Source organism: Oncorhynchus kisutch, linkage group LG20 (genome assembly GCF_002021735.2).
Source record: "Oncorhynchus kisutch isolate 150728-3 linkage group LG20, Okis_V2, whole genome shotgun sequence".
In the NCBI taxonomy this organism is placed as follows: Eukaryota; Metazoa; Chordata; class Actinopteri; order Salmoniformes; family Salmonidae; genus Oncorhynchus; species Oncorhynchus kisutch.
Genome location: NC_034193.2, coordinates 22442519 through 22465960, shown reverse-complemented (window position 1 = coordinate 22465960; position 23442 = coordinate 22442519). Strand labels below are relative to the sequence as shown.

Genomic DNA, 23442 nt, shown 5'->3' with positions numbered 1-23442 from the left:
AAAGATAGTTGATTCAAATCCAGAAAGTCACTACACCGTTTGTGAAAACCATACTGTGCACTTATAATCCTTTTATAAATAAATTCATACAGCATTTTCAAAGATCATCTGCAGCTGCATGCATTTGATAGATTTTCTTCAGTGTTGATTAACTAGACTTTTACCTTTACACTGGAACTTACAGTACAGGTGACTTCAGTAAACTATCTGCATGTTGGAATGATGTGTATAAATCCTGGATTGCAGATGCTATATAATGGCCAATGGTGGGTTTTGAAGCCACCAGCCGCCATTTTGGAATTCCCCAGAAGGAGCAGTCCTCAATAGGAACGAATAGAATTCTACAGTGTTTTAATTAAATGTTTTTAAGTATTTATTAAAAACATATAAGTATTTCTCTGTTGTAACATTAGTACTCTCTAAAACATATTTATTTTCATGTTCAATTCACTTAATATAATTTAAAAGTATGCATTAAGGTGTCAAAACGAATGTCAACATGAATAAATGCATTTCTATAGCAGGTACCTACAAACAAATTTCACAAACATTTCTAAAAGTTAATTTCATTATAGTTACATGTGTTACATGTATTTATAGGTGCAGGTAATCCATTATAACATGCAGCACAATCAAACCAAGAATATTGATACAATTGTCCCAGATACAGGAATGCAGTGGCTTCTGATGCACTGCCTGTCCACCTATCTTCCCAACAATAGAGATCAAGAGATGTTCTACTCTGGGTAACAAGTGTGCTGTGCCCTCACAATTAACCAATGTAGTACCTTGCCAAAATGTTACTGTACATTTGTTTTAACTTAACTATCAGACAATTTGCATAATTAATGCTGCCTCCATGTGTAAGAATGTAACAGACATGGCAAACCACTTGGAGGTTTGGAGCATGTTGGAGCCACAGAAAAGAGAGTAAGTTGCAGAAAAAGTTAGTGTAGTTTATTTATAGTGAAACAATAAGCACTCATACAGTAGCTCTATAATCTTCTCTTGATCTCCTTAATCTCTCTATGTGAATGAGTTGCTTTTAACACTGGTTATATAGACCCCATCTTAGCATTTCCAAACTAAGATCTATTTGTCTTCATCCCATTCTCTCTCACAGACGTATCAGGTCAATTGTTCTACTACTTGAGTACCGGCACCTCTTATATTGGTGCTTATATTGGTGTTTATATTATATCCAAATATAAAGAGTGAGTACTGGCTCCTATTTTAATCCACTTCAAGCACCACGTATGGCTGCTTTCTCACCCCACAACGTCTTCTCATCCAACCAATTATTCCTCCTGCCCCCCCTTGTTCTCTCTCTCTTTCTCCTCCTTGCTATCCAATAACATGTATGTGTACGCTAAATATCAAAGTGGACATGCAGACCTCTTCTAAAAATAATTGAATTTCAGTGAGATCTTTCAAATTCGGCCTCATCATATTACAGTCATGTTGATAAAGTGAGGAACTGTTATTTTTAATGATAATAAAAAGCAATATTGAAACAAATGCCTTTCCATGGAGTCCATTATTATTATGTCATAGTAATCATGTTATTCTTTGAGGAATATTCTGACTGGCACAGATTTCATACATATGGTTAGATGTTTTTTTTTTTTTTAGGGGGGTGGAAGATCATATTTCATAGCTTGGATTCTTGATCGAGCGATGGATTGGCGGGGTTTGGGAGCCTCAGCTCTGCGGGCAAGCCCCGTCTCCAGTCCCAGCAGTCTACGCAGCCGTGTGATCTCCTGCTTGTACCTGTAGAGAGGGACAACGCTCATCTAAACACCCTTTACACAGACTCTAGTAATCTATCCTTAAATCCAGATGTCAGTACCCTGCCACTTTGTTAAGTAGTGCACTTAATGAAGTCAGTGGCTATGGGAGAATATGTCAGGTACATTTATGAGATCTGAGTATCAAAACGGAATAGACAATACAGACATCATGTCTTTATGAATTTGTTATGTCCTTTTAGTAACTAGACAGCTCCAAAATGGGTGTTGTTACCTTCCCAGGTGCTTGTCAACATACTCCTGCAGCTCTAACAGCTGCTCCTCGGCAACTGTAGCCCTGGTGATGAGCTGGGCACGCTCCCTCTCATGGCCCTCCTGTTTGGACAACAGGAATGTTTCCATTTCAACTTAACTCAGGTCATAAAAACAGATTATTTTGTTGTAGAGTTATAACAATTTGATTCTTAGAAGAGAAGTTAATATGGGAGGGTTAAGCAGTGGACTCATATCTCTGATTTGTATAAGTAGAGGGGTATGTTATTACCTGAGTAGAGTTGGTGATCTCCCGTAGCTGTTTCCTAATATCAGTCCAGGCCTCTTCAGATATCTGCCCTGACTTTCCAGAACTGTACAATGTTAGAGCATTATTTATGTTCTACTTCATTCATACATTTGATTATTATTTTATGTCATTTTCAAAGATATTACTCACTCCTGAAAGTTGACTGTTTGAATAGGTCTAGTGACGACAGCCACCTAAAAAAAGGTACAAATCAATGAATGATCAAGAGTAATTTCAAAATTTGACTGAGCAACAACAATTAAACAACAAACCCCCCATAAAATGAAACATTCAGCCTATATAAACATGGTCTAGAATACTCAGTCTAAAATCAGTCTTGTCAGTATAACTACAGGCTTCTGAGCCTCTCGGAGCTGGCCCTCCAGCCTGGCCTTGTCCTGGCGTAGGAGCTGGAGCTCCCTTTCCGTCTCTCCCCTCAGCTCACTGGGCTCCAGGCTGAAGTGGGCCTCAGGGGGGCCGGGGTCCAAGCCACTCTCTGGCTGGGACAGGACCTGTTCCCTCTGCACCCTGACACACATACAGAGGAAACAGAGCCGGCTGAAGGTGTTTGGCATTGTGAAGTCATAGTCATTTGTTGGCTATTAGTTTCTAGATTGCGGAAGTGGGACTAGTTTATGAAGAGTGATAGTATGAAAAAATTATAGAAAGTCAAGGGAAAGACAAGGTAATAGAGAACGGAGTGGCTGTCTGACCGGATTCTCTGGACGCCTCCGATAGCTAAACAACCATACCTTCTGTGCATGTGCTAGTTCGGCTGCAAAGAGGTGGAACAGGCTACTCTGGCGAATTGCAATGATGTGCTGTATATCAAATTGTTTGGTGTTGCATGATCATTGAGAAGCAAATGAGGTATTTTGCCCCAATGCAATGTGTAGACAGAGCTAGGCTACATGTTGCATGTGATGTTGTCATATAGGATAAATGGGTATGGTTTCACATTTAGGATAAGGATATTGCAAAACATTATGTCTGCATCCAGCTTATGCTTGTGTTACTGCAATATTCTTGGTTAAGATTATGCTTTTTTATTGTCACTGGTGGATGTGTTGTCTCACAACTCTACCCATACACTCTGCCCACAAGCATTCTGTTGATCGCAGAACGAGGGAGAGATCATTTTGTTTTTTTGCAAAGTTTTGAAAGTCTATTGAAAAAGTTGTGTTACTAGCTATCTACCTTTTGAGTTTGGTGGCCGCAATGCGGTTGGCATCAGTTGCTGGGACCACTACTTTCCATCTGTCCACATATCCTGCCGACCAAGACTGGGTCTGAGGAGCTGCTTGGCGTAGCAGCTAATCTAGTTGCTAGCTAGCTGCCTATCAAGCTAGCAGAGTTTTCTTGAGGGCTTGAACGCAGCCCGCAATGCGGTTAGCTATTGTGGCTGGGACCTCTGATTGTCCCGGGGTTGTGGCTGTCTGGATCCCTGCTGTTTGTTGTTGTTGTTTCCTATCTTCCCTGCAACCTGCCCTGTCTGGAACTGCGAGGAATAACAGCGTAACCTACGTTGCTACATTGACAAAGACCAAAGCCGGCTGGAGTACCATTGAGGACAGTGGTGTCTCTCTATCACAAGTGAAGAATCTTTTAAATGAACAAAAATTATTTTACAAGCAGTTGGTACAACAAGAAAACAGCTTCAAGTGTTGTGTACAAATACCGATGGTATCAACTAATAAAATAATGGACAACCTGACCAGAGAGGTCCAGGACCTGAAGAACAGCTTGCAGTTCTCCCAGGGTTAGCTCGATGAGTTTAAATAGGAAAACGGCAAGATGACAGCAATCTTTAAGTCATTAAGAGAGGACAGCCATTCTGTATGATAATCAATGATAACAATGACAAAGAATCAAGGCGGAACAACATGGTTGTGGACAGAATTGTAGAATCGCCACGAGACCTGGAAAAACCACCACCGGCCCAGGTGACAGGCCCAGGCCGACATTGGTCAAGTTCCTGAGGTTAAAGGACAAGGTAGTTGTTCTGGAAAGACCCAATAACTTGAGAGGAATGTACATCTTCCTCAACGAAGACTATCCTGAAGCTGTGTGCCAGAAGAGGAAATAACTTATCCCAGCCATGAAAGCTGCAAGAGCGCATGGGGACATTGCTTACATCCGCTATGACAGGCTCACTGTCCACCCTCCATCCCAAAAGCATGGAAGGATGAGAGAGCCAAGCCTAAGAGTTCATAGCTTCACCTACACAGCACACACAACTGATTAATGGACTGTTGAATTTATATATTTTTCTCATGCTTTGTTTGGTCTTTTCCATATTATGTCTCACTGATAAACTACCCAGGAAAGGGCTGAAAATAGCCCATATTTTAAAAAATGAAATCAATAACTTGCTAACATCAGATAACATGAATATATTAGTCACTCACTTAGATAATTAATTTGTTGATACAGCAGTAGCAGTACAAGGATATAACGTCTATAGAAGAGACAGGAATGCTTATGGGGGAGGTGTTGCTGTATATATTCAGAGCCATATCCCTGTACTGCTTAGAGACAATCTTATGTAAAGTGTTATTGAAGTGTTGTGGTTGCAGGTTCACCTGCCTCATCTAAAGCCTTTTCATTTGGGGTGTTGCTATAGGCCACCAAGTGCTAACAGTTAGTATCTAAATAATGTGTGAAATACTTGATAGTGTATGTTATGTAAACATAGAGGTCTTCTTTCTTGGGGACCTGAATATTGACTGGTTTTCATCAAGCTGTCCGCTCAGTAGGAAACTTCTCACTGTAACCAGTGCCTGTTATCTGGTTCAGGTTATTAACTTCTAATGGGTACCGTCCCAACTGGCCAACATCTGGTGAAATTGCAAAACGCCAAATTCAAAATAGAGAAATACTCATAATAAACATTCAAAACATACAAGTGTTATACATTGGCTATAAGATTAACTTCTTGTTAATCCAGCTGCCGTGTCAGATCTCAAAAAGGCTTTACGGCGAAAGCATACCATGCGATTATCTGAGGACAGTGCCCCGCTTACAAAAGCATACAAACATTTTCCAGCCAAGTAGAAGAGTCACAAAAGTCAGAAATACCGATAAAATTAATCACTTACCTTTGATGATCTTCATATGGTTGCACTAACAAGACTCCCTGTTACACAATACATGTTTGTTTTGTTCGAAAAAGTCCCAATTTATGTACCATAAACTCAGTTTTGTTGGCGTGTTTTGTTCAGTAATCCACTGGCCCCAGGGAGGTCAAGACATACAGACGAATACCTCCTAATAGTAACGGTAAAGTTTGTCTAACACAAATGATGTTTATAATTAATCCTCAGGTTGTCTATTGTCTAAATAATCAATAATATTTCAATAGCGATTTCAAAAGAAAGGTAAAACAACGAACGGCGCGCTCACGATCACACGCCCAATCCAGCTCTGCATACTTCCCCTGTCCACTGACCAAAAGGTATTTTTACTCGTCGTTTTTCAAAATACAAGCCTGAAAGCATATCTAAAGACTGTTGACATCTAGTTGAAGTCATAGGAACTACAATCTGGGCCCTAACCCATAACATAGTCAATAGGCATTCAATGGAAAACAACTCACATTAAAAAAATCCCACTTCCAGGATGGATTTTCCTCGGGTTTTCGTCTGCCATATCAGTTCTGTTATAGGCACAGACATTATTTGAACAGTTTCAGAAACTTTAGAGTGTTTTCTATCCAATACTACCATGCATATTCTAGCTTCTGGGCCCAAGTAACAGGCAGTTTACTTTGGGCACGTTTGTCATCCAAACTTCAAAATACTGCCACTTACCCAAGAGAGGTTAATCAACATACCAATACATACGGTACACTACAGAAACACGATCATCAAAAAATATTGATCACATTTTTACTAATACTGTAGACGTCACGTCTACTCCCGCTCCTCCTCTCTGGCGCTCATTGTCGACAGTTTACTCATTATTACGCACACCTGTCACCATCATTACACGTATATGCACCTCATTAAATTCACTCCCTGTACTTGCTTCCCAATTATTAATGTTACAGAATAACGCCTTGCCAAAGGGAAGCAACAGGGATACACTCTTTTTTTTTTACTGGTGACATCGTGTCACCATGGTGGCTGCCGAAGCAACTGGGGATGCCTCGGCGGGCTTGACAGGTTCCCGCGCCTCGACCGGCTCGACAGGTTCCCGCGCCTCAGCAGAAGCGATTGGCCCACTCCTGGTCCTCGGGACCGTCACTTTGGTTGGCGTCCTGCAGCTAGAGCCACTCATAGGGGAGGGAGACTGTCACGTCTACTCCTACTCCTCTCTGGCGCTCGTTGTCGCCAGTTTATTCATTATTACGCACAACTGTCACCATCGTTACGTGCACCTGTGCCTCATGAGACATACCTGGACTCCATCACCTTCCTGATTACCTTCCCTATATCTGGCACTCCCTTTGATTCTTTCCTCAGGCATTATTGTTTCTGTTTATATGTTTAAATGTTTGTACGCTACTCGTGTTTGTTTTGTTTATTAAATTCACTCCCTGAACTTGCTTCCTGATTATTAGTGTGCATACTGTATTACACTAAAGCTGTATTGGACACCCATTAGATGCAGTGAACACAATATAGTGGCTATATCCAGGAAAGCCAAAGTGCCAAAAGCTTGGCCTAAAATAGTGAATAAGAAACCATACAAAATATTTAGTTGTGACTTATGTAGAATATGTAAAAAAAGATTTGTTAGTCTGTGATTAATAAAGAGCACCAGACACTGCACTTGATGAATTTATGAAATTGTTTCTTCCAATTATTGATAAACATGCACCTGTTAAGAAACTGACTGTTAGAACTGTTAACGCTCCATGGATTGATGAAAATCTGTATGGTTGAAAAATGGGGCAAAAGGAGTGGCTAATAAGTCTGGCTGCACATCTGACTTACTGCAATTTGAGAAATGATGTGACTAAACTCAACAAAAAGAAGAAGAAAATGTATTATGAAGCCAAGATCAATGACATACAGAATGATGGAGAAAACAAACTTGAGTACTTTAAATTAAAGTAAATTAAATTATGGTCAGAAAGACAAATTCAACTCCATCTTTCATCGAATCAGATGGCTTATTCATCACAAAACCATTTGATGTTGCCAATTATTTTAATGATTACTTCATTGGTAAAGTGGGCAAACTTAGGCAGGAAATTCCAACAATGAAGTTAGTTACTTTAAGGAGCCGTTCTCTCTCTGTGGGTCTAACCCCAAGAAGTTCTGGAAAAAGATTAAAGACCTGGAGAATAAACGCTCTTCCTCAGAGCTGCCCATGTCCCTTAATGTGGTTGTTACTGACAAGAAGCACATGGCTAAGCTCTTTAAAATCATCACTTCATTAAGGATTCATCAGGATTCCTATTTGACTCAGCCATGCCTCCTTGCCCGTCCAACATTTCCTCATCTCCCACACCTTCTAATGCGACTAGCCCCGATGCTCCTCCCTCTTTTCCCCCTGCCCCACTACAAAGTTTCTCCCTGCAGGTGGACACTGAGTCCGGGGTGCTAAAGGAGCTACTTAAACTTGACCCCCAAAAAATATCTGGGTCAGATTTGGTTTAGACCCTTCTTTAAGGTTGCTTCCCCTATAAATTGCCAAGCCTGTCTCTCCTATCTGGGGAGGTTCCCATTGCTTGGAAGGCAGCCACGGTTAGTCCTTTATTTAAAGGGGAGATCAAGCTGATCCTAACTGTTATAGGCCTATTTCTATTTTGCCCTGTTTATCAAAAGTGTTGGAAAAACTTGTCAATCAACTGACTGGCTTTCTTGATGTCTATAGTATTCTCTCTGGTATGCAATCTGGTTTCCGCTCAGGTTGTGGATGTGTCACTGCAATCTTAAAAGGTCCTCAATGATGTCACCATTGCCCTTGATTCTAAGCAATGTTGTGCTACTATTTTTATTTACTTGGACAAAGCTTTTGATACAGTAGACCATTTCTTTCTTGTAGGCTGGCTAAGGAGTAGTGGTGTCTCTGAGGGGTCTTTGGCCTGATTTGCTAACTACCTCTCTCAAAGAGTGCAGTGTATGAAGTCAGAAAATCTGCTGTCTCAGCCACTGCCTGTCACCAAAAGGTATGCCCCAAGGCTCGATCCTAGGCCCCACGCTCTTCTCAATTTACATCAACAACGTAGCTCAGGCAGTAGGAAGCTCTCTCATCCATTTATATGCAGATGATACAGTCTTATACTCAACTGGCCTCTCCCCAGAATTTGTGTTAAACGCCACAACAAAGCTTTCTTAGTGTCCAACAAGCTTTCTCTGCCCTTGACCTTGTTGTGAAAACCTCCAAAACAAAGGTCATGTTGTTTGGTAAGAAGAATGCCCCTCTCCTCACAGGTGTGATTACTACTTCTGAGGGTTTAAAGCTTGAAGTAGTCACCTCATACAAGTACTTGGGAGTATGGCTAGACGGCGCACTGTCCTTCTTTCAGCACATCAAAGCTGCAGGCTAAAGTCAAATCTAGACTTGGTTTCCTCTATCATAATCACTTCTCTTTCACCCCAGTTGCCAAACTAACCCTGATTCAGATGACCATCCTACCCATGCTAGATTATGGAGACGTAATTTATAGATAGGCAAGTAAGGGTGCTCTCTAGCGGCTAGACGTTCTTTACCATTCAGCCATCAGATTTGCCACCAATGCTCCTTATAGGACACAACACCATACTCCTATGTAAACTGGTCATCTCTGTATACCCTGCGCAAGACCCACTGGTTGTTGCTTATTTATAAAACCCTCTTAGGCCTCACTCCTCCCTATCAGGGAAATCTACTGCAGCCCTTATCCTCCACATACAACACCCATTCTGCCAGTCACATTCTGTTAAAAGGTCCCCAAAATGCACACATCCCTGGATCGCTTGTCTTTTCAGTTCGCTGCAGCTAGCGACTGGAACGAGCTGCAACAAACACTCAAACTGGACAGTTTTATCTCAATCTCTTCATTCAAAGACTCAATCATGGACACTCTTACTGACAATTGTGGCTGCTTTGCGTGATGTATTGTTGTCTCTACCTTCTTGCCCTTTGAGCTGTTGTCTGTGACCAACAATGTTTGTACCCTGTTTTGTGCTGCTACCATGTTGTTGTCATGTTGTGTTGCTACCATGCTGTGTTGTCATGTGTTGCTGCCATGCTGTGTTCGTCTTAGGTCGTCTTAGGTCTCTATGTAGTGTTGTCTCTCTTGTCATGATGTGTGTTTTGTCCTATATTTTCATTTTATTGATTTTTATTCCCGCCCCCATCTCTGCAGGAGGCCTTTAGGTAGGCCGTCATTGTAAAAAATGATTTGTTCTTAACTGACTTGCCTAGTTAAATTAAGGTTACATTTTTTTTAAATGACAAGCCTCCTGGCATTGACAACTTAGATGGAAAGATACTGAGGATGGTAGCTGACTCTATAGCCACTCCTATCTGTCACATCTTTAATCTGAGCCTAGAGGAAAGTCTTTGTCCTCAGGCCTGGAAGGAAGGCAAAGTCATTCTGCTCCCCAAGAATGTTAAAGCAGCCTTTACTGATTCTAACAGCAGACCTATCAGCTTGCTGCCAGCTCTTAGCAAACTGTTGGAAAAAATGGTGTTTGACCAAATACAATGCAATTTCTCTGTAAACAAATTAACAACAGACTTTCAGCATGCTTATAGAGAAGGGCACCCAATGTGTACTGCACTGACACAAATGACTGACTGTTTAAAAGAAATTGATAATAAGAAGATTGTGGTAGCTGTACTGTTAGATTTCAGTGCAGCCTTTAATATTATTGACCATTATCTTGTTGTCGTTCAAATCGCTGCAGGGTTTTTTCAGCTTTTTAGAAATGTGTGCATAAAAAAAAACACATGCACAGAACGTGATAGGTTTGTTTAGCTCTGGGGAAGAGGCATCCTGGGGGGCGGGAGTGGAACAGGGTGGTTAGATCCGGTCAGGCAGCCTCGGCCAAAAGAGAATGACTACGGAGCGATGGGTTAGGGGTCAAGTTTCCTAATAACACACACAAACCTAACCAAGGATGACAGGACCATCCATGTGGTATACACTTTGAGTAAATCACAGAAATACAACATGGAGGGCATGAGAGGGGCTAACCTGTATGCGCTAAGCAGGGCTTGGTGGCTCTTAGTGAGCCTCTGCAGTCTCTTCTTGTAGGAGCGTGCGGCAGAGGCTAGCTGCTCCTCTCTAGCCCTGTAGGAGGAGCGCACCTCTTGGAGCATGCTGTCCACGAAGCCCCTCATCTTCACCCTCTCTGGGGGGCCCTTCACCCCCCTCCCCTTTGCCAGACCATCCACATACTCCTGGAGACGAGGCAAAGACCAAAATAGATTCCACAGCATGGGTGGTGTGGGTTCCCTTTGATAACTGTGGTGTGGTAGGAGTTGGGGACTAGTGGTAGTGGGTTAGGAAGGACGTGGGGTAGGAAAATGGGGATCTTTCTGTCTGTACATGTCTACGCTGCGAATCCCGGCATCTGTTTGACTGTGCATAATGTATGTGTAGCCTACCTGTGTGCATGCATATGTCTGTCTTAGTGTGTACTCACAGCTAGGTCCTGTAGGTAGCATCCCAGCCTGGCACGGTACTCCTCATTCAGTTCCTTCACCTGCATTTGTAGCTTAGAGTTCTCTTCCTCCACCTCCTTCAGCTGGCTCTGAGAGCTCAACATGGCCTGAATAGGAACACACACACACACACAAAATTGATTCCAATTTTTACAGAGCAAGTTGCAGATTCAGATTGATTAATGGCAAATCCTAAGAAAATTATGGTATAAAACAATAATTTGGGTAGACCAGACACATGTGATGCCCTCTTTCGTACCGCACTCCGTTCGGCCAGTTTCTGCTGGGTATCGCGGATGGCTCTCTTGTTCTCTTGTTGCTCCTTGCCCATCGCCACCCTGAAGACCCATCATAGAAGAAAAAAACATGTCAGAGACCACATACCAGACGAGACCCCATCACAAAAAATTATCCCAAATTGTAGCGTGGACCACAGTGAAACAGAAACCAAATCAAACAGTATACCACAAAGCTGACATGGGCTACAGTGAACAGCCTGAGACAAGTTAGAGAAGTTGATGACTGAAAAATGAAGGATAATGACAAGATAGCTTGTTTCCTCAATCACTACTGTTTATAGTAGCTACTGAGAGGCTACTGCAGGTTCATGGTTTTGATGTAAAGACATGCGAGACTAGACTAGTGTCTCTCTACTCACACTTTCTCCTCTAGTCTGTGCTGCTGCTCTTCATAGCTCTTCTTCATCTGCTCCAGCATGTCTTTGATCACATCCTGGTTCCCAAGCAGCTATGTCAGACATCGAAAAAAAGGATGTGAATATTGACTGGCTATCAGAGTCATATATTGTAGCAGGCTCAAGGGGGTGGGGTTTCTTCGTCACCAAGTTCAATAACCAAACATGCACACGAAGCACAGCTAGAATACAAATGGAGAATTTATTAGGGAGATTTGCACACTGTGGGAAAGGGGGGAATTTAGCAACCAGTTCACAGTCCACAATCCGTTCTTGTTGTCTGTTCCATTCTTCACGGGTAATCCTAAAACTCGGGTCCTCAGCCAAACTGGTTCGGTACACAGTGGGGGTAATCACACAGATCATTCGCTCTTCTCTCACACTCCCTATAGCACATGTTTCCCTCTCAGTCCTCCTATTTGTGCAGCCAAATCCCTCTTTTATCCCCAAGCACTCCATGGCTTAATGAACTACAGGCTTGCCTCGTTGGGGCAGGAAGTCCATATAAGGCTCGGGGGTGGAACCAGCGGGCTGCAAGATATCTCCTTACAATCACCAGCCCCCTCACATCTCCCTGCCATCTGCCACAATATATAGAGAGTTGGGCCAATGCGGTTTCTGTCAGTGTTCCGAGAGTGCCACTTTCTCCTCCATAGCTGTTGCTAAGTGATCATTGACGCTTCTGTGTTGTGTTGTTAATTTTTGATCGTTTTCTAAACCTATGAAGATGTCCAGTGAAAGCAGATATGTTGACACCACAACACAGTACAGACTTAGATACACATTATTCCAAATGCTAATCAATAAAAATGTGTTTTGCTTGTTTATAGCTGGTCATTTCATAGGGAATTGTCAGAGGCGCTTTCGTATTGTTACATCAAAATTTAGAGAATAAAGGCGCTAACATGGCAGCCGTTTGAAACCTGACCGAGCTCTCTATATATCATGGCTCTGTTGACTATTTATGATAAACTGATCAGATGTGAAACTGTTGGGCATTATTCAGTTTTCACTTACATAATAACACACGTGCACTCAGTTCCATTAGGTTCAAAGAATTACTGACACTCATACATGATTTGTCGTGTTCAAAGATATACTCACACTCTTCTCCATAGATTTACGTTCTTGGTCCAACATAGCCAGGTCCTCTGGCTGTGATAAGAGAAAAACAAATTTGAGCAATGAGGAAGTTATATAGCCACATTGGTATTAGACCAGAAGTTATTAGATTATTTTTTTGTGCCTTATAGGAAATGTATTTTGACAAATTTCTGTGAGTGGTAATTGCCAATTGTGGAAATGAACCAAAGCTCCCTCTCACCATTATTCTATTGTGAGACATACGGCTGACCAGCGCCCGCACCCTGTCCAGCTCCTGAGCAGCCTGCCCATAGACACCACCCTCTGTAGAGGCCCTAACACGCTGCTGCTGTTCCTCTGTCTGCCTGAAGAGGTCATCACGAGCCTGGGCCAGCCCAAGCAGCTCAGCGCTCAGCTCGTCATTCTGGACCACCTCCTTATCGTGGGCCTCAGTCAGAGCCAGGTAGTTCCTCTTCAGGGTCATGTATTCCTCTGTGAGGTCACTTCCTGTCCTCTCTGCCACCTGTAGGCGGGCGGTGACAGACTGGAGCTCCCTGCAGAGCCTGTCCCTCTCCATCTCCATCTCCATCACCACCCCTTCCTGGGATAGGATCTGAGGAGGGAAGGGTGAGATACTAGAGTACTATCTGTGCATCAGGGTTGGGATCATTTCTATTAAGGTGAGTAATGACTATGTAGGGCCCAGGTGGGTAAAGTAGGGCCCAGAGGTCTGTAATGACTATGTAATACATATTAATTTGAGCATCACCTTTATTTTCAGGTCAAAAATGTCCTTTTCATACTGCTCCCTCACTTTGTTGGTCTGTATATGTACCTCGACAAGCTCCTTGGATATCTGACAGATAAAGGGATATAAAAGGATAAATATTTCAGTTAACAAAAAGACAAGAGGTCTGTCTACATCCTACATAAGTGATTGATAGATATCCAAATACAATGTGTGCTCATATATCCTACCTTCAGTTTCTCCTCTTCGCTTGAGACCAGTTTGGAAGAGAGGTCAGTCTTGGAGCCTGCAAGATAGCCCAACCTGCTCTCAAGGTAGCCCAGTTTGGTAAAGTGGCTTTCATTTTTGTCACGGAGCTGGACCTAAATTGGTTGTATATTTGTATTATTTTTAAACAATGAAGACTTTGTTTATACATTTTTCAGGAACACATGCCATAGGCCTACTGAAGATATTAAAGCTTGATGCAACTATAAGGTAACCTTGAAGGTTCATGTTTAAAGTTTGACCAAAATAGGCCAGTTTAAAAGGATTGTCAAAGTAAATGACTTACATTTTCATCTGTCAAACAACGAATTTTGTCCTGTAGTTCATTTAAAGACGAACGGTTGTCCCTTAAGTCCATGTTTCTAATACCAAACAAATGAATTATCCCAAGTTCCAGAGCTAGGAGAAAGTTTCTTGTATCTACAACATTGGTTGTTGCCATGGACCCTAAACTTGCACCTGGCCGAAATAGACGACATTAAAAAGTTTTTCGACGAATAGGAGCTATATTTATCAAATGTAATGGATTGTATGTACTTGTTAATGTTTTAGATGTTTTTTCTTTTGTCTCAAATAGTTCAAAGCTCACAGCCTGAGAAACTCATGAGCACAAGCCGGGTCTCAGGACACTGTGGCTCGAGTCGCGCAATGACAGTTGGAACAGCTGATTCAAAATTTCACAACTCGCCGTTCCATCTGAATTGTTTACCTGTCCTTGAAAATACACTTGTTTTTAACTTCCAAACGTTTTCCAGAAATGTCTGAGCGTCGGGGTAGCATTATGAAGGGGATTCGCAAAGATAGCCATACTGACAGGCTCCGAGGGTCAACCATGGACATTGAAATGAATGACGACGACGACTCCCACCCTGTGAAACGAGGGTCTTCAGTTTGGAAATCAGGGTTCAAAGGGAAACTAGCCAACACCTACAGGTTGGGACCAAAGCAGAAGTTTCTTCCCCATTTGATTCAGAAGAAAGGCGAGGAGTTGATGAACCAAGCATTCGGTGAGCTGGCTTACGACCACGACAACTGTCGAGATGTGGCTGATAAAGTGGCTGCAGATGTCCTGGCGTTCTGCAAAGAGCAAGTGTTCGACCGCTACAGATACGTGGCCAGGGTGGTCGTCGGCGAAAAGAAAGGCCAGACAGTGAAGATAGCAAGCCGTACCCTGTGGGATGATGAAAAGGACAACTTTCTAACTCTCAACTTTGAGAACAGACACCTTTTCGCCGTTGGCATGGTTTTTGCCATTTATTTCGAGTGACAATGGGCAATGTGAAAGGCAGATGGCAATTTATCTCTACCTGCCAATAAATGAATGAGATGTCAAGTTTTTGTGAATACATTTTTTTTGTAGACAAAATAAAAACAGTATCAGTGACCATCTGTGTGTTTCTGACGTGTGTATGTGGGTTTGTTGGCATCACCCAAGAAAGGTATAAACATTTTATTTAAAAATGGTAAAATACTGTACAGATTACTTTGCAAAATATCTCAAAGATTTCAATTTAACTCACAGAAATGTACAAAACACTATCAATACACATGACACAAACCACATTCAGTTGAAATGTACAAACTCTGACCACAAATACAAAATGCATTTCAGGTAAAGAAAACATTGGTGTTTCAATTTCAGGACGGTTTACGTCCAAGATGCACACAACTTTCAGATCCAAAGGCGGCTTTATTTTGTGTTGAAAGAACATTCTGCATGAGGCAAAATTAGCTAAACGGCATCAGCAGAACAAATATTGTATAGTTGTGCAAGGTACAGCAATGTATTTTTCCTTTCTGTCAAATGGAGGTAAAGGCTTATTAGTGTAAAAAATATCTGAAATCCAACTATTTGTATGGTAAATATATTTTGAATTTCATCTACCATAAATATACTCTGTGTGTATACTGAGTGATCCATCGGGTGTAACATTATACTCTGCACTGAGTATACGATCCATCCTCTTGGAGGGTGCAACGTGTTAGGTTTTTAACCCTGTATGAAAGGGCCATAGAATCAGGCCACCTTGTCTTTCTAGTCCTAGTTTAGAAGTCTGTGGCTTTAGTGAGGCGTTCTTTATTCCTGTTTTTGCAGGGCTGCAGTAAATGCAAGCTTTTGTCCCAGCCTAGGACTCTGATTCAACTAATCAACTGCTCATCAAGACCGTGATAAGCTGAATCAGGTTAGACAGCTGTGGGCTACAACAACACCGTGCACACCCTCTTGCCCCACAAGACCAGGGTTGTGTCCCAGCCCTCAGTCCCCTTGGTGGGACACCAGGGCTTCGTCCTCCTCCACCTCGTCTTCCTCTCCCCCGCTGTCGCGTCGGTCTCCCCTGCCTGAGAGCTGCCCCCGGCCCAGGGGTACACCCACTGCCCTCTGCAGGGCATCCAGGCTGCCCTGGCTCACGTAGTAGCTGATGTTCAGAGAGGGCAGCAGCTTCTGCAGATCCTCCAGCTTGCGGTAGGCCTGCCGAGCCGAGAATATGGACTGAGAATTAGGATGCTCACCGCTGTATGTATAGGTCTATAAATATCGTATCCAGCTACATGAATTCACGATGACAGTGACGACAATGGTAATGACGACAAGCAAGATCAAGATGAAAAGGAGGCTGAAAATGTTGATGTTCATGATAATGATGGTGTACACTAGTATCACTAGACACTCACCACCTGGAAGCTGCCCCGCTGACAGTGATGCTCCACCAGGAAGCCGTATGCATCTCCTATCCTGACAGCAGGGTCCAGGTCTGGCTCTTCTAGCAGGGCTTCGCACAGACGCACCGCCTCCCCTGGGTCCTCCTCATACAACCTACAGGGACAGGGGATGGACAGACAGGATCACACATCAAATCTCCCTTCGGTGAGATCCACAAAATATCCTCTCCGTAACTACTCTACTTGTATCAAGACAAACCTAAAATCAGAGGATCGTGGCATTTATAATAAAAGAGCCTTGTAGCAGTGACTGCCACTCAACATATGATTAAAAGAAAGTGAAACAGAGAGAGAGAGAGAGAGAAATAGAGAGAAATAGACCGACAAAATGAGAGAGTGCACTGTTCTTACCTGCGTGCCTGGACAAACCTCTTGACCAGAGTGATCTTGTGCTGCAGCTCAGCCATGCGAGCCTCGTGTTCGTCTGGGCTGTGGCCCTTAGCTTTAGAAAGGCACTTATAGGCCTCCGTCAGAGCACCCAGTGCCTTCTCATAGTTCTGGTAATCATCTATCTCCACCTAAAAGAGGTAAACAGATTCACACATTCACCCTCAATATTGAAGTACATTAGAGATTAGGCTTATGAGACAAAGTTATGAATCTGTTAGCATTACCCGAATATCCATGCATAATGTTACTAGTTTATAAATACTCATATAACAAACCTTGGAATAACTGTACTATAAATTGTCATTGTAATATATGGCCAATACATCATTTATTACCAGACTGAAGTTAAAACTAATAAACATGTAGAACCTTTTCAAGAACTTTCAATATTATGAAGTAGTTCCCTACCTGGGCACAAGCTTCATAGAAGCCAGCTAGCAGGTCCAGAGCCCTGCCTTTGGAGTAGAAGCTAATAATGTTCTTCATGATTTCCGGATCTTTCCGCCAGTCCAGAGACTGCAAGTAGTTGGCGGCCATGATGTAGATCTCCTTCTGCCGTGACACGCCAGCGAAGAACACTATCTTCTCTGTGTCCCCTGACTTCAGGAGCGCCCGCATGGCCTGTGAAACAGAAGGGTGATGTGTTTGGAGTCACTTTTTAGAAAAGCCGCAACAAGGGAGTTTAAGTACTGCATCAACAGACATGGACCAAAGTTAAGCGACAATTATAGTGTAACATTGTATTTAATGCTTGTAACTAACATCCACACCTGCCTAAAGACAAAGGTAAAGCAGAAAATACAACACTGAAAATGACGGATCTCACGTTTCTTGAATAACATAAATCTATATAACTACAAGTTACTATGATAATGGTGTCTTAATGAGTACTGTTTAATAGTATGTGTGTAAGTGGGGTGCATCTCAGTTGCTTAAATCCGATTTCTCAGATCATAGCAGATGTAGGATAGAGGAAATGAGGAAAAACAAGAGGAAATAGAGATGCCACTTCAGACTACTGAGATGCACCCCAGACCCCAGTCTCTTTACTTTTAGCTTGTTGCCAGCCTGTGTGTATTTCTTGGTGGCTAGGTGGTAGTTGCCCTGGCGCATGCAGCAGTCAGCTATTCTCTCCAGCAGCTCTTTGCGGGCCTCCTCTGAGAGGTCTTTGGACTCCTTGGTCACGGTCATACTCTCAGCCAGGTCCTCGGTGATGGTCAGACTCTGGTCCAGACACAGCTGCAGGGCCTCGTGGTACTGGGGTTGAACACACACACACATTTATAGACAAAAGACATGTACTCATCATGAGCAATGATGGCATAAGTTCGCACACACTTACAACACAGACACACCAGTTATGTACATGATATGTGAGCGGGGGGGGGGGGGGGGGGGGGGGGGGGTCCAAGCTGACATATGGAATTGTTTTAAGATGGTCATACTATACTAATTTTACTATTTGATTTGGAATTTTAGGACCCCTTCAGGTATAATTTTTTTTGTGTTCTTTATTATTTGATAAAATATAGAATTTTGCCTTTAGCCCAGAGAAACACATTGAATAACACATCCATAAATGGTTTTGAAGTGTTTGTCCTATATATTAGGCGATAAGAAAGCTCAAGAAATATATTTATATATATATATATGGTTTATATATAACATTTCTTATAATATATATTTTAAATTAAAACTATTTTTTGGGGGGACAGGCACAAAATGATCTTCATACTTCCATTCATTTCTTAAAACCGGTACCAGTTACCTTCAGACGATTCCCCTAACACTTGTGGGGGTCGTAGAACAAATCAGAGGGCACCATCGTGTTTGTGAGAGTCTCCCCTTTCCATAATAATTTATAGGTCAAACCGTTCAGACGCTACAGACGTTTTGGTGAGAAGACAGATTTTCGGGATGTCTCATGGTCTGACAAACACCGCTCTAGCTCTGCCACCTTTCACCCCAGATGTCTCATGGTCTGACAAACACCGCTCTAGCTCTGCCACCTTTCACCCCAGATGTCTCATGGTCTGACAAACACTGCTCTAGCTCTGCCACCTTTCACCCCAGATGTCTCATGGTCTGACAAACACTGCTCTAGCTCTGCCACCTTTCACCCCAGATGTCTCATGGTCTGACAAACACCGCTCTAGCTCTGCCACCTTTCACCCCAGATGTCTCACGGTCTGACAAACACCGCTCTAGCTCTGCCACCTTTCACCCCAGATGTCTCACGGTCTGACAAACACCGCTCTAGCTCTGCCACCTTTCACCCCAGATGTCTCACGGTCTGACAAACACCGCTCTAGCTCTGCCACCTTTCACCCCAGATGTCTCACGGTCTGACAAACACCGCTCTAGCTCTGCCACCTTTCACCCCAGATGTCTCACGGTCTGACAAACACCGCTCTAGCTCTGCCACCTTTCACCCCAGATGTCTCACGGTCTGACAAACACTGCTCTAGCTCTGCCACCTTTCACCCCAGATGTCTCACGGTCTGACAAACACCGCTCTAGCTCTGCCACCTTTCACCCCAGATGTCTCATGGTCTGACAAACACCGCTCTAGCTCTGCCACCTTTCACCCCAGATGTCTCATGGTCTGACAAACACTGCTCTAGCTCTGCCACCTTTCACCCCAGATGTCTCACGGTCTGACAAACACCGCTCTAGCTCTGCCACCTTTCACCCCAGATGTCTCACGGTCTGACAAACACCGCTCTAGCTCTGCCACCTTTCACCCCAGATGTCTCATGGTCTGACCAAACACTGCTCTAGCTCTGCCACCTTTCACCACAGTTGTGAAAGTGCGACATCGGCGGATGCGGTGGATTGAGACGCATTCGATGCAGAAAAACATCTCTAGTTTAAACTGACAGATTTTGATGGGGATTTTTTTTATTATGTTACTTAGATTGACGCACCGGTGCGTCAATTGACTTTAGGGGGTTAAGTAGGAATTGTACACCAACATTGAATTTGCCTGTTATATTAAATGATGTGCCCTTTAATATAGACCACATGGAGTAGTCAATAAATCCGTTTGTATTTTACATGACTAAAGGCTTGCTAAAGTGCATTTTGTTTTTCTTGTGTTTCACTTCTAGGAAGTTTTTACCCACTTAATCCCTCAATTTCTCCAAGTTTCACCGTCATTGTAAAGCCCTAGTTATTTAGTTGCTTTGACAGTCATTTCTGAAGATGATTTATATCATGTGATTAGTGATTCATTTACGTCTGTCCCCCATTCTAAGGTCAACCCTGTTACGTGAACTGAACTCTCATTTTAATGTGGTGAAACTATTCCTTTTTAAATATATATATTTTAAAAGAAACATTGTACATCCAATAGTATAATCATAGAGTAAAAGGTGAGCTGGTTCTGCTGTTTTGTGGTAGAAAACTGAGCGGGTCGAGCGTAACACGGCAACCCTGTTACCCAAAAATGTTTTAACAATGTCATTTTCTGTGAAGCTTGCACTCATTTGCCACTCCCTGTTGCACACAACAAACTTCCATTCCACCTGTCACATGGGGATTTCTGGTTTATTTAAGAACAAATCGTCAACCCTGTTATGGTTACTTTATTTGGCACTTATTAATAAGCACTTATTAATATAGTCATCCTTTCATTTAACCTCGTGAGATGTATTATTATTTTTTGTAATTTTATTAAGTTGAACATTTGCTCTTCATGACATGAATGTAAATATTAAGAGAAATCTAACTTTTGTTGGACCAAGTTACACTTCTCAAAAGGCCCCGAATTGGTGGAACAACCCGAACGCGGTTTATGAGACATACAAGGCAGGGGTAAAGTACCTTCTTGGCGGCCACAAGCAGCTCCACAGCCTTCTCATACTGGCCGTGTTTGATGAAGAAGTCAGAGCAGCGGGCCAGCAGGGCCGGGTCAGATGTCTCATCCAGGTCCTCTGCTATGAGTTGCAGTGCAGCGAACTGTTCTGTAGCAAAGGCCACCTCCAGAGCCTTGGAGAAATGACCAGCCTGAGAAAAATAGAGAGACAGAGATCCATGTGTGAGAGAAACATCAGAGACAGTATTATCATATGTGCAAGTGTGTGGGTTTGTGGGCATACTGTAGCAGCAATGGACTTGGAAGGCAATGTGTTCCTGTACAAATATCAGTGAGCTAATGCCCCCTTGTGGCACAATAAAGAATGCATTACCTCATTCTGTATGCATTTACGCCAGGGGGAAGAACAGGGAGCTCCGAGGTAAAATACTAACCTTGTGGTAGAGCATGACAGCACGGTCCATATGAGAACCCTTCTCCTCGTAATAACAGGCAGCCTCCATCATGTCCTCTGGGTTACTGAGGAGAGCCAGGTTCATCAGCTGGTCATCCAGACCATTCTCCTGAACACAAAACAGAACACAAGTCATCCAATGGCCCACAGACAATACAGCACTGCATTAGAACCGCATCCATAGCCTCAATAATGCAAACAGCGTTCTGAAATAAATAAGAAACAATATAATCAGTCTGCAATAAATCTTTCATATAATAATTATATATAGGTAGGTAATTAATTTATTGCTATGGCCAGTGGGACACAGGTGAATGGAGAAAGTCTCAATTGTGATTGAGGTCCATTTGTTACCTTGCAGAGGCGGATGGCGTTGTTGTAGGCCTGAGCTCGTGTGTAGAAGTGGACAGACTGTTTGATCTCCTCCTGACTCTCATACTGCCGGGCTAGGTGGTACGAGGCAGCACGGTTCCCCGTCTCATTGGCTATCTCCGACGCCTGTGAAAAAAATAGTATTCTCATTGGATATTTACCTCACGGTTAGGTTGTGTTTTCATATTTAGGTATTTAGAAACAGTTCCTTTCTCAAAACATTTAATTGCCACAAATGTGTGCTAATGTCATAAATGTTCCCCCCTGGTACAAATGTGTGTTACCTTCTGAATGTTCCCCAGGTAGCAGTGCACGCGGACCAGAGAGAGGAAGTCCTGTGCGTACTCGTAGTAGCGTAGTGCTGACTCCATGTCTGACTGGCTCTCCAGATACTGAGCCCACCACTTATAGATGTTTCTGGGTCAGAGAAAACGGCATGTCAAATACTCAACAATGTTCATATGTCTGTATTTATACTTTTTTAATTTTTAAAAACTGAATACACTTTAAAATCATTTAAAAGTCATAGTCAGTAGTAATTAGAGAGTCTACATTGAGGACAGAATAAAACCAACTCCACCATTCCCAGACTTACTTGTCCTTCATTTTATTGACGTAGATCTCCAGAGACAGTGCATCATCTAGGAGCATCCTGGGTACCTCGAACCGGTGGGTGTCAGACTTCTCAAAGCTAAAACAGACAGAGAACTGTGAGGAAGTACACAGCTGAGGGTACAGTGCATTCGGAAAAGTTTTCAGACCCCTTGACTTTTTCCACATTTTGTTACAGCCTTATTCTAAAATTGATTAAATAGATTTGTTTTACCTCATCAATCTACACACAATACCCCATTATGACAAAGAAAAAAACGTTTTTTTAGAAATTTTAGGACGTTGATTACAAATAAAAACGGAAATATTAAATAATACATAATATATAATGTATTATTTATGTATTAATGTATTAATATATATAATATATACATAATTATTCAGGCCCTTACTCAGTACTTTGTTGAAGCACCTTTGGCAGCGATTACAGCCTCGAGTCTTCTTGGGTATGATGCTATAAGCTTGGCACACCTGTATTTGGGGAGTTTCTCCCATTATTCTCTGCAGATCCTCTCAAGCTCTTTCAGGTTGGATGGGGAGCATTGCTGAACAGCAATTCCAGGTCTCTCCAGAGATGTTTGATTGGGTTCAAGTCCGGGCTCTGGCTGGGCCACTCAAGGACATTCATAGACTTTACCCAAAGCCACCCCTGCGTTGTCTTGGCGGTGTGCTTAGGGTCTTTGTCTTGTTGGAAGGTGAACCTTCGGTCTTGAGCACTCTTGAGCAGGTGTTCATCAAGGATCTCTCTGTACTTTGCTCCATCCATCTTTTCCTCAGTCCTGATTACTCTCCCACTCCCTGCCACTGAAAAACATCCTCACAGCATGATGCTGCCACCACCATGCTTCACCGTAGGGATGGTGCCAGGTTTCCTCAAGATGTGACGCTTGGTTTTCAGGCAATCTTGTTCCTCATGGTCTGAGAGTCTTTAGGTGCCTTTTGGCAAAGTCCAAGCGGGCTGTAATGTGCCTTTTACTGAGGAGTGGCTTCCGTCTGGCCACTATACCATAAAGGCCTGATTGGTGGAGTGCTGCAGAGATGGTTGTTCTTCTGGAGGGTTCTCCCATCTCCACAGAGGATCTCTGGAGCTCTGTCAGAGTGACCATCAGATTCTTGGTCACCCTGACCATGGCCCTTCTCCTCCGATTGCTCAGTTTAGCCGGGCAGCCAGCTCTAAGAAGAGTCTAGGTGGATCCAAACTTTTTTCATTTAAGAATGATGGAGGCCACTGTGTTCTTGGAGACCTTCAAAACTGCAGAACTGTTTTGGTACCCTTCCCCAGATCTGTGCCTCGACACAATCCTGTCTCGGAGCTCTATGGACAATTCCTTCGACCTCATGGCTTAGTTTTAGCTTTGACTTGCATTGTC

At 42.9% G+C, this 23442-nt stretch overlaps 3 protein-coding genes across 3 annotated transcripts in view; 1 reads left to right on the top strand and 2 right to left on the bottom strand.

Annotated features, from left to right (window-relative positions):
• Positions 1–360: 360 nt before the first annotated feature.
• On the bottom strand, positions 361–14164 carry ccdc78 (coiled-coil domain containing 78). The gene is made up of 14 exons (XM_020453720.2): positions 13993–14164; positions 13670–13801; positions 13461–13547; positions 12933–13304; positions 12713–12763; positions 11573–11661; positions 11174–11252; positions 10896–11021; positions 10445–10650; positions 2664–2838; positions 2461–2504; positions 2293–2374; positions 2023–2123; positions 361–1770 (listed from the first exon to the last, which is right to left on the bottom strand). The coding sequence occupies exons 1-14, from the start codon at positions 14146–14148 to the stop codon at positions 1629–1631; spliced, it is 1842 nt and encodes a 613-aa protein (XP_020309309.1). The 5' UTR covers positions 14149–14164; the 3' UTR covers positions 361–1628.
• A 223-nt stretch (positions 14165–14387) lies between these two features.
• Positions 14388–15033, top strand: LOC109865490 (tctex1 domain-containing protein 3). The gene has a single exon (XM_020453722.1). The coding sequence runs from the start codon at positions 14464–14466 to the stop codon at positions 14971–14973; it is 510 nt and encodes a 169-aa protein (XP_020309311.1). The 5' UTR covers positions 14388–14463; the 3' UTR covers positions 14974–15033.
• A 108-nt stretch (positions 15034–15141) lies between these two features.
• The window catches only part of ift140 (intraflagellar transport 140 homolog (Chlamydomonas)), a 51208-nt gene continuing 42907 nt past the window's right edge, over positions 15142–23442 (bottom strand). The window contains exons 21-30 of the mRNA XM_020453719.2: positions 22056–22151; positions 21745–21877; positions 21443–21586; positions 21069–21197; positions 20643–20825; positions 17868–18074; positions 17226–17438; positions 16779–16945; positions 16380–16521; positions 15142–16176 (exon numbers count right to left, since the gene is read on the bottom strand). Coding sequence (XP_020309308.1) covers positions 15964–16176; positions 16380–16521; positions 16779–16945; positions 17226–17438; positions 17868–18074; positions 20643–20825; positions 21069–21197; positions 21443–21586; positions 21745–21877; positions 22056–22151 — 1627 coding nt within the window. The 3' untranslated portion in view covers positions 15142–15963. The remainder of the gene's footprint in view (positions 16177–16379; positions 16522–16778; positions 16946–17225; positions 17439–17867; positions 18075–20642; positions 20826–21068; positions 21198–21442; positions 21587–21744; positions 21878–22055; positions 22152–23442) is intronic.